Source organism: Notamacropus eugenii, chromosome 1 (assembly GCF_028372415.1).
Source record: "Notamacropus eugenii isolate mMacEug1 chromosome 1, mMacEug1.pri_v2, whole genome shotgun sequence".
NCBI lineage: Eukaryota > Metazoa > Chordata > Mammalia > Diprotodontia > Macropodidae > Notamacropus > Notamacropus eugenii.
Genome location: NC_092872.1, coordinates 327207589 through 327229196, shown reverse-complemented (window position 1 = coordinate 327229196; position 21608 = coordinate 327207589). Strand labels below are relative to the sequence as shown.

Sequence of the window (21608 nt, the reverse complement as noted above, 5' to 3'; positions counted from 1 at the left end):
TTGCTACAGCCCTTTTATTGTCACCATATTTCTCTCCATTCCCCTTTAAAAATGCATAGCACTGGCAATTTTGATTCTTTGGTGACTGGTGCTCCCTGATTTGCAGGCATATAACTTCAACAGAAAAACACTGGTGTTTTAAAAAGGGGGAGGAGGAGTTTGAGCCAGAGTTACTTAGAAGAACAGATTAAATGAACCCCAAAGACTCAAGGACCTATCTAACTAAGATTTGTGCTTTACACAGGACCCTGCCCAAAGCTCAACGGAAAGGCTACAGAAATATCTAAGTAAAATTCAACCTGATCCCTTCCTCCTTTACAATTCTAGACTTGGCTAACTGTCTATCTGTTGCTCCTGTTCAATATACATGATCTATCACAATATATTGCCTAATCTGTGTCATAATATTCATTTATTTTTCTGTATTCAAAATTCTACCATCTCCTCAAACTATTTGTCCTACTGCTACACAGTCAAACTCCTTGAAAAACGTGACTATGCTCATTATCATTTCTATGTCCACGACACTCTAGTATCTAACCTCTTTTTTCCATTCACATAGCCATCATTTAAATTCTGGCCTTCATGTCTTGTCCAGATTATTACAACAGTCTCCTAAGTGTCTCCCCACTCCAATCCATCCTATTTAGTTGACAAAATGATTTTACTTATCTTTCCAGCCTTACTGGACATTGCTTGCCGTCCTAAATTCTGCAATCTAGTCTTCTCTCTATTCTTCATACTCCCATTTTCTTATCTTGATACCATGTTAGAATTCAGACCCTCCTTTCCCTAACTCACTGAACCTTTCTCTTCATTCAAGATACAGCTCAAGCATCACCATCTATATGAAACTTAGAATTCCTAAAGTGGGTCCCTTTCCCTTATTCTTTCTGGATCTGGATAGATCAAATGAGAGAGACTGAGGAAAGACTAAAAACAAACAACAAAAAAAAAGTCCAATAAAAACAATTTCTGATTGTGATTGTGAAAAGAAAGCCAACCAATTAGATCCAGAATCTTAAGGAAGAAAATAACTCCTTGAAAATCAGAATTAGGAAGGGGAGGCCAGTGAAGTTATAAGAGAACAAGAAATAATGTAAAGAATGAAAAACCTGATCTGGAGAACAGATCAAGAAGAGAAAACATAAGAATAATTTGACTACCTGAAAACTATCATCAAAAAAAGAATCTTGATACAACAAAACAAAAAAGTAATTAAAGAAAATTGTCCTGAACCATTAGAACAAGATGGGCAAGTAGAAATAGAAAAAAATCCCCAATCACCACCTCAAAGAGATCCTATGAGGAAAACCCACAGGAATATTTTAGTCAAGTTCCAAAACCCCCAGCTCAAGGATAAAATATTATAAGCAGCAAAAAACAAAACAAAACAAAACCAATTTAAATATGACAGTGCCAGAATTAGAAACACACAAGAACTGGCAGCAGAGGCACTGAAAGACCTCAGGTCTTGGAACACTATCAAAGAGCAAAAGAACTGGGGTTCTGGCCAAAAATATCATACCCAGCAAAAGCTAAGCATAATCCTGAATGGGAAAAAAAATGGATATTTAATGAACTGTCAGACTTTTAGGATTTTGTTAAAAAAAATAAACCAAATCTGAACTTAATAGAAAATTTGACACACAAGAGTCAAGAGAAATATAAGGTAGATACCAAAGACTAATTACAAGGGACTCAATAAGGACAGATTGTTTACCTTTTATGTATATAAAATGTAAAACATATGCCTAAAATTGTTATTAGTAGGAGGGTAATTCATAAGACTGGGGTAGACCTGTGTATGATATGACTTTAAAAAGTAAAACTATCTAGGACAGGGGTGGGGAACCTCTGGCCTTCCAGATCCTTGGTTATGACCTTTTGACTCAGTCCAAATTATACAGAATAAATCTTAGGAAGGGGATTTGTTTTGTGAAAGCTGGATTCAGTGAAAGGGCTACAACTGAGGACCTAGAGGGCCAATATGTGGACTTGAGGCTGCAAGTTCCCCACCCCTGGGACTCTACGAACAGATAAAAACAATAATTATCTTATACAAATGAGGTGAGAGAGGAAGAATAGACACAGAAGAATTAGATGGGCTGCTAGTTTTGAAAACTTACTTTCATGGGGTATGGATTTAAGAGGGAACAATACATATATATCTACAAGAGTATAAAAGTCTTCTCAATTCAGAAAAAAATAAAAAACCAAAGACATAGGAAGGGGGGAAGAGGATGAGGGAGGGATCTCTAGAGGGGAGGGTGAGGGAACAGGTCAAAGGGGCGTATAGAAGAATGTTTAGATTTATGGGAATGGGAGTATAAGGGAAGGATTCTTGGGGGTCGGGATAGATTAAGTAATAGGAGGGCAAGGTAGTGGGTAGAAGTAGAGGAGTTAGGAGGGATAGAAAATAAGAAACATACACAAATATTAAAGATAAGTAGAATTTGTTAGGGAAAGTATGTCTATGTATTTATGTATGTATGTGTGTTTAGGTACATGTGTATGCACATATTTATATCCATATATAAATACATTCTTAATTAGCTGTAGCTTTTGAGGGGAAGAGGAGGAGGAAGAGGGGAAAAAAGAAGGTAAAAAGTACACAGCAGAGAACAAAAGTAAACTTACAAGGAAGCAAAGAAAAGATGGACAGCTCTCAACACAACACAGTATTTATTGTATAGGCTTTCTTGAAATGGAAATTTATTGCTGTATATTTTGAATTCTTTCTTACATTCTAATGTGCACATGACATGCTTTCTTATTTTATATTTGAGTTTCAATACTTAAATTTACGTTTGTTTTTCTTTTTTGTGTATTTAAGTTTCGGTAGTAAAAAAGAGAAAATACTAACAAAAAACAGGTAAGGAAAACTAAAAAAAAAAGAAAGATAGTATGTACATAATGTACATATATATGTATATTAAATAAACACAGGTTAATTTTAGTAGAGGATGTAACTGGCTGTCAGAGGAATAAAAAAATGGGACCTGAGTTGAGTTTTGAAGAATTCTAAGGATTACATGTCTTCTCTCTAGCCACATGGCTACCACCCTAATTCAGGCCTTTATCACCTCTTACCTAGACTATAGCAACAGCCTATGACTGCAGCCACCCTCCTCTCTAACCTATCCTCCCCAAGGCTGTCAAAATGGATATTCTTAAAATAGGAGTCTGAATATAACATGCCATGTTCAAGAATCTTCAGCGGCTCAATGCCCCTAAATTATAGCTGCCTGCGTGCTATTTTACATACCTCACAAGACTTTCCTATTGGACAAATATTGCTGAAAAAATTAGAAAGCAATTCAGCACAGATTAGGTGTAAACATCTTATATACCATGTACTATAATAATCCTAAAATGGATACATGATTTGAATATTAAAAGTTACCACAGGAAAAAAAATGAGGAAGAAAACCAGATAATGTACCTTTGCCAGCTATAGCTAGAGGGAGAACTCTTTAAACAATGGATAAGAGCAATCACAAAGGATGAAATGGCTTATTTCAAATGTATAAAATTATAAAGCTTTTGAAAAAACAAAATTAACATAACCAGGCTAAGAAGTTAGGTGGCTGATTGGGGAAATAGTCTTTGCATTAATTATCTTTGGTAGAGATCAGATATTCAGGATATTTAGGAATCTAACATCAATAAAAACTATTCCCCAATGGATAACTGTACAAAGGACATGAATGAACAATTCTCAAATGAAAAGCAAACCATTACACATAAAACTGCTCAAAATAACTACTAAGACAAACACAAATCAAAATAACTCTGAAGTGTCACCAAATTGTCAAGGGTGATAAAGGGTGGTAAGTCAGTGTTGGAGGGTTTGTGGAAAGATAGGCACATGAATTAATACAACTGTTAAGCAAAGTAATATGGAATTATGTGAAGAAAGTGACTACAGTGCTTTACCTTGTGACCCAGATCCCACTATACCCAAGGAGGTTAACAACAAAAAGAAAGGTCCTATCTGTACACACCAAAGAATATTATTTCTGCAGTATGAAAGAATTAGAAACAAAGTGGAAGCCCTTCAAATGGGAAATGGCTAAGCAAACTGTGGTATAGCAACGTAATGAAATATTACTATGCTATAAAAAATGGTAACTATGAAATAGAGAAATATGGGAAGACTGATGCAAACTGAAGCTGACAGACCAGGAAACTATTATACACCATGACTATAATAACAATCAAAGCTGAATGATGTGAAATGATAATGACCAAGCTTTGCAGAGGTGGTAAACTATTGGGTCCTCCTCTATATGTCAGATTCTTTATGTGGTTAATTTTGCTGAAATGTTTTTAAAAAAACTTTTCAAAAAATTCATTGTTATATAAGAACTACCATATGCTATATAAGAACCACTGGCCTCTCAGAAAAGAGAAGGGATATACCAAGAAGTGTGTGATGTAAAAAACCAAAACAAACTTTTAAAAAAATTGAGTTTTTTCCCATTTTTCTTAACTGATTTCACACAACTTCTCCCTATATTCCATCCAAACTACCCTACTGGCTGCTCACCACATTCCATCTCCTGCCTCTTCTGACTCTGCAGATGCTGTCCCCTATGCCTGCAATGATCTCCCTTCTTACCTCTACCTCTTGGAATCCCTATCTTCCTTCAAGGCTCCTACAAGAGGCCTTTCTCACAGTAGGTAAGTGTTTCTGAACCTCCCTAAAGTACAGGTCATTTTTACCTATTAAATATAAGTAACTTATAAGAATAGGAGTCCTTTTTTCCCTTGTACACTCAGGGCCTAGACCTAGTAGGTCCTTAATAAATGCTTATTGAATGTCTGAATGATTGTTAATCTCCTTTGAGTGACTGTGAATGAAAGAAAGAATTTATTAAGCGTCTACTACTACCAGGCACTAGGAATACAAAAACTTTTTTTTTTTTTAAATGGACAGGCTTTGGTTTCAAGGAGCTTATATTCTAACATAAGAACACCACACAGAAAAAGAAGACATAACTAGAAAAGGGAGTTCTGTTCTGGGAAGCTGGGAGGAAAACAGAAGGTGAAGCAGCCAAGGTGCATGGCTAGATAAGATGTGAAGCTGAAGCAAATCTGGTGCCTGGGGCGAAACATCACCATTGTTTCTTTGAAGAAAATAACAACCTATTGCTCTATACCCAGAATCCCTGTGATTCCAAGTCATTAGCTGCCTAGACCAAAAACTCTCTTAACAATCTCCCTTTTCTCATATGTATCCACGTCAGTCCAATTCCTTTGACAATCCTCATGTCACTCTATATTAGACATGTCTTCCTCCTGAAACTTACAATAACATACTTAGAAATATATGTGCATATACAGGTACACGTGTACATTTACATACGTGGACACATATATTACATATACATATTTTTTTCGATGTACATTGGTTACACTCCTCCCCTCACCCTCCGGAACTCTAAACTTCTTAAGAGCAGGAACTGTTCCAGTTTATAGCTTTCTACTGCCAATACCTGGCCCAGCACCTGATACGTGGTGGATGCTTAATAAATGCTTGTGGGTGAATGACAGACTGATTGCTGAGTTCCAGCCTCAATCCTTCCATCCTCCATAGTGTCGCCAATCCAAGCTCTGGCTAGTGGATGCCGGGCTCCTTTCGTTTCCCAGGCCTCCCTTCAGTGGTCAGAGGAACGAGAAGAACCGACACTGACCTGGATGGGCAGAGAGAACGCCACAGCCTCCGGAGTCGTCCCGCTCCGCCCGGGAAGAGGAGATACTCGGAGAGAGGAACGGGCAGAAACGGAACAACAAGCACCTAACTTCCCGACAGCGAATGTGTGAACGAGACCCTCCGCCCCTCCGACTAGAACCCACTCAGGCCGGACCAGCTGGAACAACCACCACCGAACCTTCCGGCTAACGAAGAAACGTCATCACTCCCTGTAACACCCCCCCTTCCGGTAGAGGGTTTACTTCCGCTGCCGGGGTAACACTGTCTCTCCCGTCTTTCCCCCCTCTTCGGGGCAGGTCTTGGAAGAGATCTGGAATGTTTACCTTCCGTGGAAGGATCTGGATCGTTTACCGGCTTCTAAAGAAGATGACGGTCTCTTTCTATATAAATGGAAGGCCGGGGAGGAATTCACCGGATCACTGAAGGCGGCGAATGAGCAAAACCTCGAGGCCTCCCAAAAGATGGAAAGAAATATAGAAAAGACGGGCTAAGTCCCGTCCTGGAGCTAACACGTTGGCAGCAGCCGTGGCTGAAGTCTCCGGGGCGGAGACTCTGGGGCCCGGGGGAAGCCCACTTTACAAGCCGCGGGGCGGGGTTCCGGCGGGGATGAGGGGGCGGGGCGACATCCGGCGAGGCCCCGCCTTTTCCTGTCGCGTCGCGCTCTCGCCGCCAACCCGGCTCCCTCAGACTTCCAGGCTAGTGGCTTTGCAGGGGCAGGAGATGGACTTGGCGTCTGCTCAGCGCTCGGTGTTGGCGCTTCTCGGAGCCGTGTCTCCCGGGGACCTTCCTGCGCTTCTAGACTGGATGCGAAGCACACGTAAGAGGACACACTTGAGCGGTTGGGGCCGGGGCCTGTTAGCGTCTTGCCCCTTGAGGATCCTCAGATAAAGTGCGTCCCCGAGGGCCTGGCGGCGCCCCTCCTCCTCCTCGGCCCTGAGAGAGGGGCTGTACCGGCCGTGCCGGCTCATAGCTGGAGGCCCGAGCCCGAACTCCGGAAAAATACTCTGGATTCGGTTTATAGCTTTTCCCACTTCCCTTGGATGAGCCCCTCGAACTCCTTGTGCCCGCACTTCCTTTTTGTCTGTCATCAGTTCTGCACACCCTTAATGCGGTACTTTAATACTTTGTGCAAAAAAAGTGTACTATCAGCATAAAGAAAAGGAACATGGAATAAGTGCAGAGGAGAGGACGTGCAAGTTGTCACTCTAGGTCTTCAAGTTCGGGCCTTTGACTGAACCCAAGCTTCACAGAACAAATTCCCTTAAAGGATTTGTTCTGAGCTCAGTCACGTGGCCTCAAGCAGCAGGACCTCCCCCCCCCCCCCCCACTCATGGTAGGCATTGTAGCTACAAGATTTACTTCAGCTTCCTGATTAGGGGTAACAGTGGAGATACTGGGGGAATTCTTACAGCCTTAGTAGATGAGAGTGGCCTCCTCCACATGTGGTTAATCTGTGTATATAAGGTGTAGTAGAAAGGGTGATGGGCTTGGAATCAGCAAAGAGAAGGACTCAGATCCTAGCTTACTAGTTGAAGTTGAGTAAGTCACTGTGGCTTGTCTGACCTTTACTTTGTCATCTTAAAAATGAAAATAAGGCCACTAGATAGAAATTGTACCTGAATTCAAACTCCAATTCCCGCGTGTGGTCTTAGGCAAGTCACTTAATCTTTGTGGGCCTCATTTCACTTAGGAATTGGACTTGAAATGAAATAATTGAATTAGCAATGTTTAGCCTGGAAAAGAGGAGACATAATGCACAAACAACAGAAAGGGAGCTCAGGAAGACTCTTGTATTTAAGAATTATAGTTCTCTCAGAAAAACATGATAAATTTAAAAGTCCAAACAGATCTTATTGAGGGAAAGAGTACAAGAAAAATGCCCAGAAGTTTTGAAAAATTGGAAAGTTATCGTTGCTAGAATCCAGGGATTGCTAATAAATCAGTCAAGAGCAGGGCAATTTTGTTTATTGTGTGGTTAGATTTTATATATGCTTAAAAAAAATCTGTCTTTAAGATTTGGAAGCTCTATCAGTAACAGATGGGAGGAAAAGAATAAAAATCCAGAAGCTCTGAAGACTAAGTTAGATTCAAAAGAGGAGTCATTTAGGGAACCAAGGTCCTGTTTTCAGTTGATCTAATGAATGAGTGCCTTATTTTAGCCTTGCCCTAGAGCAAGGGTTAGGGTTGGGGGACACTAGGGCTTCCTTCTTCTCTGTCCTCACATCCACCACCTACTGCCCTGCAAAGTACTGCTATTTACTGTATTGTCTTTTATTTTTTTTTACTCTGAACTTAAAAAAAAGCATGAGGATTTTTCCATATTCAGAGTAGAATGCAAAAAGAGAGGTGTATTTCCTTTTTAAACCTCTCAGAGTCATAACTCGTCATTCATTATTGCTTGCCTTTAAAAAAAAAATTAGGTAGTAAATGAAACTAATTACTTTAAAAACTGTCCTGCATGTTTGTGCATCTTTTGTACCTCTCTCTACTCTCCCTTTTGCGTTTGAAAAAATGTTTCAGTGGCTTTTTTGGGGGCATTAACACTCCTACCTACCCTTTCCTACCCTAACTCTCTTTTCCATCCCCCAATTAAAAACTTGAAGGTGGGGAGGAAGCCCTTATAACAAATATGGACAACCAAGCAAAATGAATCCATATAGTGGTCACAACCAAAAATGTATCTCTTTTTGTATACGCTAGTGCCAAAGGTCTATTACCTCTTAATCAGGAGGTGGAAAATATACTTCATCAAAGTAGGTCTTCTGGTGGAGAGAAGCTCTACTTTGATGAAAGTTCTGAGGTCTTTCATAGTTTTCCCCTCTCCACATTTGTTACCACTACACAAATTGCAATGTAACTGACTCAGTCCATCCACCTTACATTATAAATTATTCACCTGATTTTGCTCACGTCACTCTATATCAAGTTCCATCTCCTATTTCTGGAACAGATCATTAAAGAAATGGTTTGAAACTGTCAAGATGGAAGCAGTGGTTGCATCATTTTCTACCTGGCTGCTCACTTGACCTTTATCATAATCTCAAAAAACTATCCTTCAAATTTCAAATCAGCTCAGAAACACCCACCTCCTTAGTCCCAGTGCTCCTTTCCCAAACCCTACTTCCCTCTAACTGAGGAGGACAGAGTAGTGAGTGTGGGGAGCAGGATGGACATGAAACTCATGCCCCTAGTTCCCATGGATTTGTTATGATCAAGTCATTACAAATTAAACCTATTTCCTTTTTGAGCAAGGTTACCAAACTAGTAGACCATAGAAATGCTTAGATAGAGTTTGCTTATATTTTAGCAGAATAAACATTTATTTCAGTGATCATTGGTTTGTCTTCATGAGGTCCATAGCTCAATCTGCATACTTCCAGTGCCCTCTTATATAAGTTTAATATCTGATATAGGAAACATCTCTAGGACAATGAGATGGGCTCCTCCACCTCTTTGTTTTTTATAGCCAAATGAAGATAAATAATACATACAAAAATGTTCTGAACACCTCTTACTCTGTGCAACCAATAGAGTAGACAATAAAAGGAAATTGGGTTGTTCAGCCCTCACTGCTATCCTGAATAGTGCAGAGTTGGTTGAATGAGCCTGCTTTATACTATATTTGGAATGCTGAAAGCCAGTGTAACTGACTGATGAGACTTAATCCTGGTGTATCTTTGCCCAAATAGTTTCATTAAATCATTCAAACTTTTACTTGGATATTTCAAGTAGTTCCTCACCTTTGGACCCAGAAAGAATGTAGTGGTCTGGATTGATAGGAAGTTCTCAACCATTTGGTAGTTCTGTCTTGTGTTTGTACTCTAAACTTTAATGGCTAAATCAAAGGAGTTTGTCACCTGTCCATGATTTTCATTCTCTCTCTATCTAATAGGAGTCTCATTCTTGCCAGAAAGAAAGTGATGGAATTATCTCATCCAGAATGCCAAAATTCCTTTGGCAATTTGATGTTTTAATTTAATAGGCTGAATTAGTTGAACTATGATGGGGTCAATAGAATTATGTATACATTTTATATTTTTTTAGGAACTAAAGTAACTGGGATTTTGTAAAAGGATTTTAAATGGTATTAGACATAAATCTTTCCTTTTAATACTCCAAGTTGGAAACATTGAAGTAAAAAAGTCTATAGATGGTATTTTTTCAGATGAAAGATAAAAAATGATAACCATTAATCCAGTTATGCCTGCAGATTAAAAGTGATATTTCTGCTTCTTTTTTAGGAGATTTTGATGAATTCATTCACGATAATAATGACATTATATTGAAAAACATTGCAGAAGATCTTCGGAATTGCTTACCACTAGAAACCATGCTTCCCTCGGAGCAAGTAGCCATTCAAAAAGTAAATTTTTGTTTATTTCAATTGCCACTTAAGAATTATAGATAAATATGAAGTGGTGGGATTGGTTAAATGTTAGCGGTATGCTTGAAAGCAAAGTATGTGGTTTCTATTTTCATTGCATAGAAGCATATAGATTTATAATTGGAAGAGACCTTGAGTATTTTATAGTATGGGAAGATGAGACCCAAAAAAGCTTGAGTGACTTGCTCAAGTGTTTAAGTCCTCTTCCCTCTAGCTGTAAATTTAGTTCTCTTTCTGCTGCACCATCCTGCTTCTCATTGTTTAGGTAGCAACAGATGTTAATTGAATGTGGTCTTTATTGACGAAATTTGTCTTTCATCCACAGTGCCTCTAAATTAGCTCCCTGAGGTCACATGATCTATTTCTGCTTGTTCAACCTCCTCTTCTGCTCTCTTTTAAAGCTACCTCTTCTCATCAGTGACACTCTCCTAAAACTCTCCTGACCAGATCTATTGCTTTTTCTCCTACACTCTTATTGGAAATTTTGTTGTCAGCAGTAAACTTCTCACTTTCCCACATTTTTCTCACAATCCCTTAACATCATTCATTACTTTTTCTCTTTTTACTTCAGGCTGAAGAAGAACCTTTTTTCTTTCTAAAACTACCAACAATCCCATATTTTTCTGTCTTCTTAAGTAGATTGCCCCTGCAGTCATCCCTTTGGCTCCCAGATCGTCATTCTCTCCCTTTCTCAGGGTTCCTTCACTGCCACATATAAACTCGTCCAACTCTCCTCCAACTGTGCAAATCCTTACTGGATACTACCATCCCTTCTCGCTGTTGTCCTATATATCTCTTTCCTTTCTCTCCCAAACTTCATGAGAAAGCCTTCCTCATCTGATGCCACTACTTCCTGGCCTTTCAGTCTCTACTAAATCCACTGCAATCTGGCTTCCAGCCTCATTATTCAACTGAAACTACTCTCACCAAAGTTACCAGTGTTCTTTTAATTATCAACTCTAATGGCATTTTCTCAGTCCTCATCCTACTTGACCTTTGCAATATTTGACACCATTAAGGACTTAGGACTAATTACTAAGTCATAAGACTTGATAAAATCACAGATTCTTCAGTTATATGAATGTATAGTTTTACAAAGCACTTTCCGTATAGCAGCCCTATGAAATAGATAGTGCAGATATTATTCCAATTTTACCATTGATAAAAATCTGAGACTTAAAGAGTTCAAAGTGACTTGCCTGTGCTTGTGTAGCTAATACCTGTCAGAGCCAAGATTTAAACTCAGTATTAATAACATTTATTTCTTATTCCTTGCCCTTCAGGGGTGCAATCTTATTTTAGTTAGGGTGATAGAGTAGGGCTTAGAATTCCTTATATTCTTTTCCTATCTTAACTTGGTTAACAGATTTTGTCACATTTCCTTTTGTACAACACTTACCAAATTAAATGGACCATGGATCACTTTGTGACTTGAAATGCATTGGCAGAAGTTATAAATTCATAGTTCCATACTCAAGATCCTAAGCCATTTGGGTGAGGGATGGTGACAAATAATTAGTCACTGTCAGAGTTTCGATATAGAAGGAGAATGACTGCCAATGAAAGTAAACCATAAGTTGAAAACAGGGATACAGCATATCTTTCTTCAGATTTTCTATTATATTCGCTCTTTTATATAGAGTGGTTGGTAGGGAGCAATCACATATGAAAAGCTGGAGGATAATGAGGAAGTTGTATTGAAAGGAGCAGATAGCAGGGAGAGGTAATGTCTTTTGTCTCAAATTGCAGTTTATCTTCAAAGACACTGGATGCTGTGGATCTAGAATAGGAGTCAGATCTGAAGGTACAGTAGCAGTGAGACCTGTACCTTGATGCTTTTTATTAGCTCTCTGCCATCTCTTAATATGTTAAATACTAAAGGACAAAACTCTTACCAGTCAGTCACTAAACATTTATTAAGCGTCTGCTGTGTGGCAGGCATTGTCCTAAGTACTAGGGAATACAAAAAGAGACAAAGGGCAACTCCTTTCCTCAAGGAGCTCACAGTCTAATGGGGGAGACAACAAACAAGCAAATATATACAGATAGGATAATTAGGAAACAGTTAAGAGAGGGAAGGCAATAACCAATAATCTTTGTATAGTTAACTATATATTCATTCATATCAGACTTTGGAAGGAATCAAAGTAGTAGATAACTTTTTATGAATGAAAGCATTTGATAGCACTAATTTTGATACTAAATTTATATAATTAATTTTACTAGTCTTTAATTGTAATATATTCCATTGTATGAGATGAGGAGAGTACCTTTCTGCTGTATCAGGTATCCAGTATTTATAAGGAACAGCTGATTGTAGACAGATTATTTTAATAATAGGTGAATTTTACTTCTAAGGAAAAGAAATAAGGAAACAAATATTTATTAATTAATCATCTATGATGTGTCTGGCATTGCACTAAGCACTGTATAGTTCTTTCATTTAATGCTTGCAACAACCCTGTGAGGAAGGTGCTATTATCCCCATTTTACAGATGAAGAAACCAAGGCAAATAAGAGTTAAATGACTTATCCAGGGTCACATAGCTACTAACTGTATAAGGTTGGATTTGAACTTGGGTCTTCCTGACTCTAGGCCCAGCACTTTATCTACTGTACCACCTAGCTGCCCCTATACCTTTTAAGTGTTACTAATATAGAAATTAAAATTTGCTAAGTTTTTACACATCAAAGTAAAAAATTGCTTGATAATATATTTTGCTACGTTTGGGAAAGAAAATGGTCAAATAAAATAGCAATAAACATGATTAAATAGAACTTATCTTTCAAGAAACAATTTTTCAATTAAAATATATTTCTTTGTACTTTGTTTTTCTAACCACTCTTCAGATAAAACAGCAACCGGAGCCCATAGTTCACATTGACGCATTCCTTTATGATGATGACTTTATTGATTCCTTGTGTGAGAAAGGAAAAATGAGTAGGAACTATTGCATGGTATGTGGGTCACACCAGACTGCTCCTTTAGGTAGGTAGACACTGAAGTACACAAACTATATTGATTATAATGCATGTTCATTTTTCTTATATGGTCTGTGTATGTGTATATACCTGGTCCATTTTGTATTTATTTTTTTAAAAAGAAATAATTGAGCTTCGCAACATAAAGGCTTCATTTTCAAGCATTGAATTTAATTGAGTTAATTACTTAATTTAATATATAATAAAAATAAAATATAAAATTACTTTAAAACCAAGGGTAGTGGGGAGGGATGAGGGCAATCTGCTTTCCTTCATTACCTCTTCCTTGATACATAAACAGTTAAAAAAAAAAATGGGAAGAAAGCTAAGGAAGAAAGATGAAAAGACAATTAATGGCTTGGAAAAAGAAGAGGTACAAAATCTTATTTTTAAAAAAGCTTTGAAAATTAGAATTGTCCAAATGGAAGGCAATGACTCCATAGGACATCAAAAATAATAAAACAAATTTTAAAAACCAGGAAATTAGAAGAAAATGTGAAATACCACATAGTAAACACAAGTGACTTGGAAAATAGGTGAAGGACAAATAATTTAAGAAAAACTCAGGAACCTGAAAGCCATAAACAAAGAGACCTGCTCAGGTAACTTAGAACCAGAGGCCAAATTAGAAATTGAAAGAACCCACTGTTCACCTTCTGAAAAAAAAAACAACAAAGTGAAAACTTTCAGGAATATTATAACCAAAATCTCGAGCTCCCAGGTCAAGGAGAAAGTACTGCAAGAATCCAGAAAAAAAAGAATTCAGGTACCAAGGAACCAAAGTCGACATACACACAATTTAGCCCCTACCACTTTAAAAGTGAGGATTGTGAAGTATGATATTCCAGAAGTAAAAGATCCAGGCTTACAACCAAAAGTAAACTAATTGCTTTGCTGTTTTTTAGTCGTTCCTACTCTGTGACCCCATGCACCCTAGTGCAGTGAACTGTCTTGTCTTCCACTATCTCTTGAAGTCTGAGCAAGTTTAGTTTGTTGTTTCCATGGCATTATCTGTCCATCTCATCCTCTGTCTTCACCTTCTCCCTTTGCCTTCATCTTTTCTCAATATCAGGGTCTTTTCCAATTAGTCCTATTTTGTTATTATATGGTTAACTATTTTAGCTTCAGTATTTGACCTTCCAGTGAATAGCCTGAATTAATTTCTTTAAATATTGACTGATTTGATCTTTTTGGTGTCTAAGGAACTCTCAAAAGTCTCTCCAGCAGCCCCATTCAAAAGTGTTGATTCTTTGACTCTCAGCTTTCCTTATAGTCCAACTCTTACAGCCATACATTGCTACTGGAAAAACCATAGCCTTAACTATGATGGCCTTTGTCAGCAAACTGATGTCTCTGCTTTCTAGTATGCTGTCCAAATTTGCCATAGCTTTTCTTCCAAGGAGCAAGTGTCATTGCTGCAGTCACTGTCTGCAGTGATCTTTGAGCCCAAAATTATAAAATCTGACATTGCTCTCATTTCTTTTCCTTCTGTTTAACAGGAATATAACCTGTGAGTAGTCCCAGCTACCAAGATAAACTCAAACTCCTCCCCTCTTCTTCCCTCCCCTCCCTTCCCATTCCTTCCCCCCATTTTCTCCCTTCCCCTCCTCTGATCTCCTCTCCCCATTTTTCCCTCTCTCTCCCCTCCCCTTACCTGAGGGTATTCTGCCCAAAGGATGGTAGATTTTGATGGCTGAAAGCTGCCTCTTTAACTTAAGGTTTACTGGCTAGATTTCTTTTTTGGAGACGAAGCTTTAAACCCAGTTCACTCTGGAGCTCACAGATTGGCCTACAATAGGTCCTTGCCCTCCTAGCCCTGAGTGAATATCAGTAGTAACTTTCTCTTTTGGCTAGCAACCCTGAGGGTCTTCCCCTCCCAATTTGATTTTTTTGTTGTTATTAAAGAGGCCATCTCTTGACTCACTTCTCAAAGAGCTGCCCTATTCTCCTCACTCAAAATGAGAACCTGAAAATGACCTTAACTTAAAAGGGAGAGGGTCTCCCATTGCATCTTTTTCCTAATGAATATCTGGCCACTGGACCCAGATGGCTCTGGAGGAGTAAGTGAGGCTGATGACCTTGCACAGCTCTGCCTCACTCAAATCAAAGTCAACTACAGCTCATGTCATCGTCTCTCTGATATAATTTAGGTCCTCTTTGAGAACAGAGGACAAATACAAGCCAGGAAGTGATGAGACCAGTTGCCAAGATCTTAGTATTTTTGAAGTTAGCTTCAAGTCAGCTTTTTCACTGTGTTGTCATCAAGAGGCTTCTTAATTCCTCTTTACTTTATTGCCATCAGAGTAGTATCATCTCCATATCTGAGATTGTTGATCTTTTTTTCCGCAACCTTAATTCCAGCTTTTGATTCATACAGTCTGGCATTTCACGTGATGTACTCTGCATGTAAGTTAAATAAATAAGGTGACGATAATCAGCCTTGTTGTACTCCTTTTCCAATCTTAAAACCAATCAGTTGTTCCATGTGTTGGTTCCAACTGTTGCTTCTTGGCAACTAGTTCTTCTGGAGACAAGTAAGATATTCATCTCTTTGAGGACTTGGCATATTTTGTGTGATCCACACAATCATAGGCTTTAGTGTATTCAGGGAAGTAGATGTTTTTTCTGAAACTCCCTTACCTTCTCCATAATCCAACAAATCTTGGCACTTTGGGCTCTAGTTCCCCTCCTGCTCATCTGGTAGTTACTGATTTACATATTGCTGAAACCTAGCTTACTGAAGTATGAAATGAGTGCAATTATATAATTCTACAGGGGAAGAAATGGGCTTTTAATAAAGTAGATGACTTCTAAGCATTCCTGATGAAAAAACTAGAATTGAGTAGAAACTTTGACAAATACAGAAGTCAAGAGAAGCGTAAAAGAATAAACATGAGCAAGTAATTAATTAGAAGGGACTAAACAAGATTAAACTTTATATTATTATAGGGGTGATGACATAGCTAAGGGATACAATAGATGAAACACTAGACCCAAAGGTAAGAGGACCTGAATTCAAATCCAAACATGAAGTTACAAAAACCTAAGTTCTAATCTAACCTCAGATGCTTACTAACTGTGATTGTGGACAAGTTACTTTACTCCTGTTTGCCTCATCCTCCTTTGTTAAATGGGGATGATAATAGCACAATTGTTGTGAGGATTCAGTGAGGTAATAATTGTAAAGTGCTTAACATAGTGCATGGCACTTAATAAGTTCGATATATGTGCTGGCTGTTCTTAGGCCTATTATGTATTTGCCCAGAACTCTATCATTACCATTGGTCATAGAGGAAGGAACAGAGGGCTGGGAATGATTCTCCTATGTTTTAATGATCTCAAAAATAAAATGAAAAGGACAGAGAAGAGTGTCAGCTGGATCAGAACCAGTCTAACCTGTGGCTGACTGGAGCTAAACAAAGGTTAGAGATAGGAGAGTCAGGAATCAAATGGAATAATTTCAAAGTGAGGAAAATACTTGTAAGCAGAAGTCTACCTTCCAAAGAAGGAGGTCTTATGGGTTATGGCAGGGATAGGACTTTTATACATGAAAACCACAAGAAGGCAGGACCCAACACTGTCCTGAGTAAACAGTTCCCATGGTTGGTGTTTCTTGGGACAGTTCTTGAGTTGTGTGGAAACAATCTCTAAGTTATTAGAATCATTGAGCATTGTGATCATTCAGCAGGATACAAAACCAGAATTAGCACGGTGGGAACTGGAGTACCTGGGTACCTGGTTCTGTTCACTTGACAGTTACTAGCATGGGAGATTTTGATTGATCACTTTCTGCTGCATGCAGCATGTTGGCCGCTTCACGTCTCAGGTTTTCCTCTCAGGAAACAGGGAAACTCCAACAAATCTAAATAGTTATTGATTAATATGAAAGTCATAAATCCCTCAAGAACACCTGGTGTTGGTTAAAGCAATACATTTTGCCAGAGGGTGAGAGCATCTGGATGGTAAGCACAAAGCATTGTTGTTATGGCAAGCTCAGCTCAAGGCACAGCCTGTTTGCTGGCCCTTATCTCTGGAAAACAGGGTATCTCCTAATATCTTAATAAGAGGAACACCCTGGCAAAGGGGGAAAATGAGAGGAAGACTGCTAAAAATCACCTCAAGTAAATGTGTTGCATTAGAAGTTTATACATCAAGGAAAAGGCAGTAGAACCTCACTTTCATCTGAACTAGTGAAGACAGGAAAGAATACACATATATACGTACTAGGATAAAGCAAAACATCTTACCCAATAGGAAAATAGGACAAAAAGTTAAGGGAAGGGGTGGGGGGAGAAAGAGGATCAATTAAGGAATGCATTAGTCAGAAGCAAAATGAACTCTTAAAGAAAGCACGAAAAAAATAAGAGAATAGGATGGAGGAAAGTACACAATCACAAGTGTGAATAGGATGGACTCACCCATAAAACAGAAGAGGATGACAGAATGGATTAGAACCAGAATCCAACAATGATTATAAGAAACACTTGTAACAGAAGGATATATACAATTTAAAAGAAAGAGGAGGTAGGAAGGGAAGCAGAATCTGTTATACTTTATGCTAAAGTTAAAAAAAATAGCAGAGGTAGCAGTTACAATCTTGGATAAAGCAAAAGTAAAAGTGGCCCTAATTGAGAGACAGGAAAGCTATGTCTTGCTGAAATGACTACAGATGTTGAGTTGTCATCAATACTAAATATATATGCACCAAGTGAGAGAGCACCTAATTTTTAAAAGAAAATTTAAATAAGTTGTGGAGAGAAATGAACAATAAAATTCCATGAGTAGGAGAACCTCAATTTACCCCTCATAGCCTTAGATAAATCTGACCAAAAAATTAAAGAAGTTATGGACCTGAATAGAAACATTAAAGATAACCTAGTGGATAATTCTGAATGGAAATAAAAAGGAGTATACCTATTTCTTATCTGTGCAAGTCATGTTCACAGAAATTACCTGGAAATTAAGATGTAAAAGCCTCACAAAAATGCAGAAATAATAAATGCATCTTGCTTGAACCTTAATGCAATAAAAATTACTTTCAATGAAAGCAAATGAAGCAAAGATTAAAAATTAATTAGAAACTAGCTTAATCCTAAAAAATGGATAGATGCAAAAACAAATAATAGCATCTAATTTTATTAAAGATAACAATACTGAGGCAACACACCAAAATTTGTGGGATGTGATGAAAGTAGTACTTAAGGAAATATTTTCATCAATAATAGAAAAAGTAGATCAACAAATTGTATGTGCAGTTAAAAAAATTAGCCAACAAATCAAAAAACCCCAATACTAAAACAGAAGTACTGAAAATCAAAGGAGAAAGGAACAAAATAAGAAAATTGGAAGTTAAAAATCTTATGCCCTCATATAAAATTGGAAGCTATTTTTTTTTTAACTAATAAGGTAGAAAAGCCATTGGCTAATTTGATTACCAAAAAAAACCCAGAATTGTATCAAAAATGAAAAAGGTTAATTCATATCCAATGAAGAAGAAATAAAAGCAATTATTAGGAGCAGTTTCACCTCGCTATATGCCAGTAAATTTGACAATCTAAATGCATCAGCGCATACAAAAATGTAAGTAGCCCAGAATAACAAAACAGGAAATATAAAAATTGAATAACTCTGTCTTAGAAAAAGAAATGCTGTAAATGAACTCCCAAACTGAAGAAACTCAGAACAAAATGGATTTATAAATTCTATCAAATTTTGAAAAAATATATAAAGAATTACCCCAGTCAGATTCATTTTGTGACACAAATGCAGTCTTTGCTCCTCAACCAAGGAGAAACAGAAAACTATAGACCAATATCATTAATGCATATGGATACAAAAATTTTAAATAAAATATTAGCATGGAAACTACAGTAACATACCACAAAGATAATACACTATAACCAGGCTGAAATTTACCAGGAATACCAAGCTGGTTCAATATTACACACACTATGAGCATAGTTGACTATCAATAACAAAACAACAAAAATCCTATAGTTATATCAGATAAAGAAAAGGATTTTGACAAAATACACCTATTCCTATTGAAAACTCTAGAAAGCATAAGAAGAAATGTAGATTTAGTATCTATGTAAAGCCAAGAGTAAGCATTATTTATAATAGAGATAAGCTAGAAACTATTCTGTAGGATCAGGGATAAAATAAGGATCTCACTACTATTCTATATTGTATTAGAAATGCCAGCTTTAGCAGTAAGACAAAAATCAATTTAAGAAATAGACATAGGCAAAGAATAAATAAGACATTTTATTGATGATATGGTTGTTTATTTCAACAACACTAGAAAATCAGCTAAAAATTAATTAAAACTTCAACAAAGTTGCAGGATAAATACATATATGTATACACATATATGTATGTGGGTGTATACATATATATATATACATATATATATACATATATATATACACACACACATACACAAATCATCTACATTTCTTTGCAATACCAGCAAAATCCAGCAGGCAAGGTACCAAGAAAAATTCTATTTAACTATATATAATATAAAATACTTGGATGTCTTCTTGCCAAGACCCACAGAGAAACTGTGAAAACAATTGCCAAACACTTTTCATGAATAAAGACATTTTAACAATTGGAGAAATACTAATGACTCATGGGCAAGGCAAGCCAATTTAATAAAAATGACAGTACCACCTAAATTACTTATTTAGTGCCATGTCAATCAGACATCAAAGAATTACTGAGGTAGAAAAAACAGTATCATTCATCTGGAGGAACAAAATAGCAAAGAAAACAGTGAAACAAAAATTGAGAATGATTGGAGCTTAGCAATGCCAGATCTCAAACTACACCATACAGCCCCAAGTATCAAAACATTTTGCTACTGGGAAAGAAATAGGTTAATCAGTGGAAAAGATAAGGTACATAATATCCTAAAACAACCAACACAATACCCTACAAAAATCTAAGCTATTGGGAAAGAACTCACTTCAACAAAAACTTGGGAAATCTGAAAAATAGTTTGACAGATACTAGATGTGTACTAACATCTCATACCATATACCAAGATAAAACTCCAACAGAAATAAAAGGTGACATGAAAATTAGAGGTGGTATTTGGTTATGGATTGTCTTTCATTCTTGAAGAGGATCATGACATGCAGGAAGATGATGCCATGACTTGCAATTGAATTGGATTTGAGTGAGGGAGGTCTGTACAAAGTCACCAGCCTCATTTTCTCTTCCAGAACTGTCTGTGTCCAGCGGCCAGATATAGAGCAGGACAACTAGAGATGTCCCAGGATGCAGTGGGAAACCTTGGCCTTTTTAAGCTAAGTTCTTTCTTTGAGGCGATGCCCATTCAGTGATTAGGCTTGCTAGAGAAGTGAGTCTGGATGGCCCCTTTAATAAAAAAAAAAATCAAACTGGGAGAGGAAGACCCTCAGGGTTGCTGGCAAAAGAGAAACAATTACTATTTGCCTTCACTCTGAGCCATTTGGACCCCAAAAATAACCACTGAGTAGTGCTTGGGCATAGTACTATTGTTGGCCAGTCAGTGAGAGCCATGGTGAATTGGGTTTAACGCATGGTCTTTAAGGAAGAAATCTAGCCAGTAAACCCCAAAATAACTAGGTAGTTTTCAGCCCTCAAAATTTACCCTCCTTTTGGTAGAGCACTCTCAAGTTAAGAGCGTGGTACCCCATGTGTGGGGGGAGAGGAGAGGAGAGGAGCATGGAAGAAATTACCAGTAAGGTCTAGGGATAAGGGAAAAGTTAACAACCAAATGAAATAACAGATTCCTAGGAGGTAAAATATACAGATTTGTTTACATCAAATTAAAAAGTTTTTACCCAAAAGCAGCAACTAAGAATTAGAAGAGGGAAAAAAAGCCCTTCCCCATTTGATAAATGAACAAAGGCTTTAAGTAAGTTTTCAGAGAAAGAAATCTAAGCTGTCAATAACCACATGGAAAAATGTGCTAACTTATTAATAATTAGAGAAATATGAAATAAAATAGCTGAAGTACCACAAAGTTGGCAAAGTTGACCAAAAAGAAAAATGACAAATACTATGGGGGCAGTGGGAAAAGGGGACATTAAAACACTTTTGATGGCACTGTGACCTAGTATAACCATTTTGAAAAGAAATTTGCAACTGCATCCAAAAAACTGTTAAACTGTGTATACTTTTTTACCTAAAAATACTACCATTTGGACTATGCCTCAAAGAGATCAAAGTATGAGAAAAAATGGACTATAAAGGTAAAGGCTCTTTTTTGTAGTAGAAAAAAAATGGAAACTGAGGGGGTTCTCATCAATTTGGAAACAGTGAAAAAATTATAAGGATTATCAATTCCAAAAGACTTAGGAACTCTGAGCAGTACAATAAGCAACCACAGTTTCAAAGGACTCGTAATAAAACATGCTATTCATTTCCAGAAAGAGCTGATGGATTCAGAATATAGACTATGTGGACTGAAAAAAATTTTTTTTGGACATAGCTAATAAGACCATTTGTTTTTTGTGGCTGTATATATTT

At 37.4% G+C, this 21608-nt stretch overlaps 2 protein-coding genes across 5 annotated transcripts in view; one reads left to right on the top strand and one right to left on the bottom strand.

Annotated features, from left to right (window-relative positions):
* SRP54 (signal recognition particle 54) overlaps positions 1-21608 on the bottom strand; it is a 137009-nt gene that overhangs the window by 102664 nt on the left and 12737 nt on the right. The window contains exon 1 of one of the 4 annotated variants that reach the window (XM_072629720.1): positions 6043-6177. The exons of 1 other annotated variant lie outside the window; for it this stretch is intronic. The gene's annotated coding sequence lies outside the window, so the exon portion shown is untranslated. Of the gene's footprint in view, positions 1-5699; positions 5936-6042; positions 6178-21608 lie in introns of those variants that run through there. 2 more of the 4 variants (XM_072629719.1, XM_072629723.1) reach the window with 2 other exon arrangements.
* Positions 6297-21608, top strand: part of LOC140518015 (uncharacterized) — a 44324-nt gene continuing 29012 nt past the window's right edge. The window contains exons 1-3 of the mRNA XM_072629727.1: positions 6297-6536; positions 9961-10082; positions 12954-13092. Of these exons, the coding sequence (XP_072485828.1) occupies positions 6326-6536; positions 9961-10082; positions 12954-13092 (472 nt within the window). The 5' untranslated portion in view covers positions 6297-6325. The remainder of the gene's footprint in view (positions 6537-9960; positions 10083-12953; positions 13093-21608) is intronic.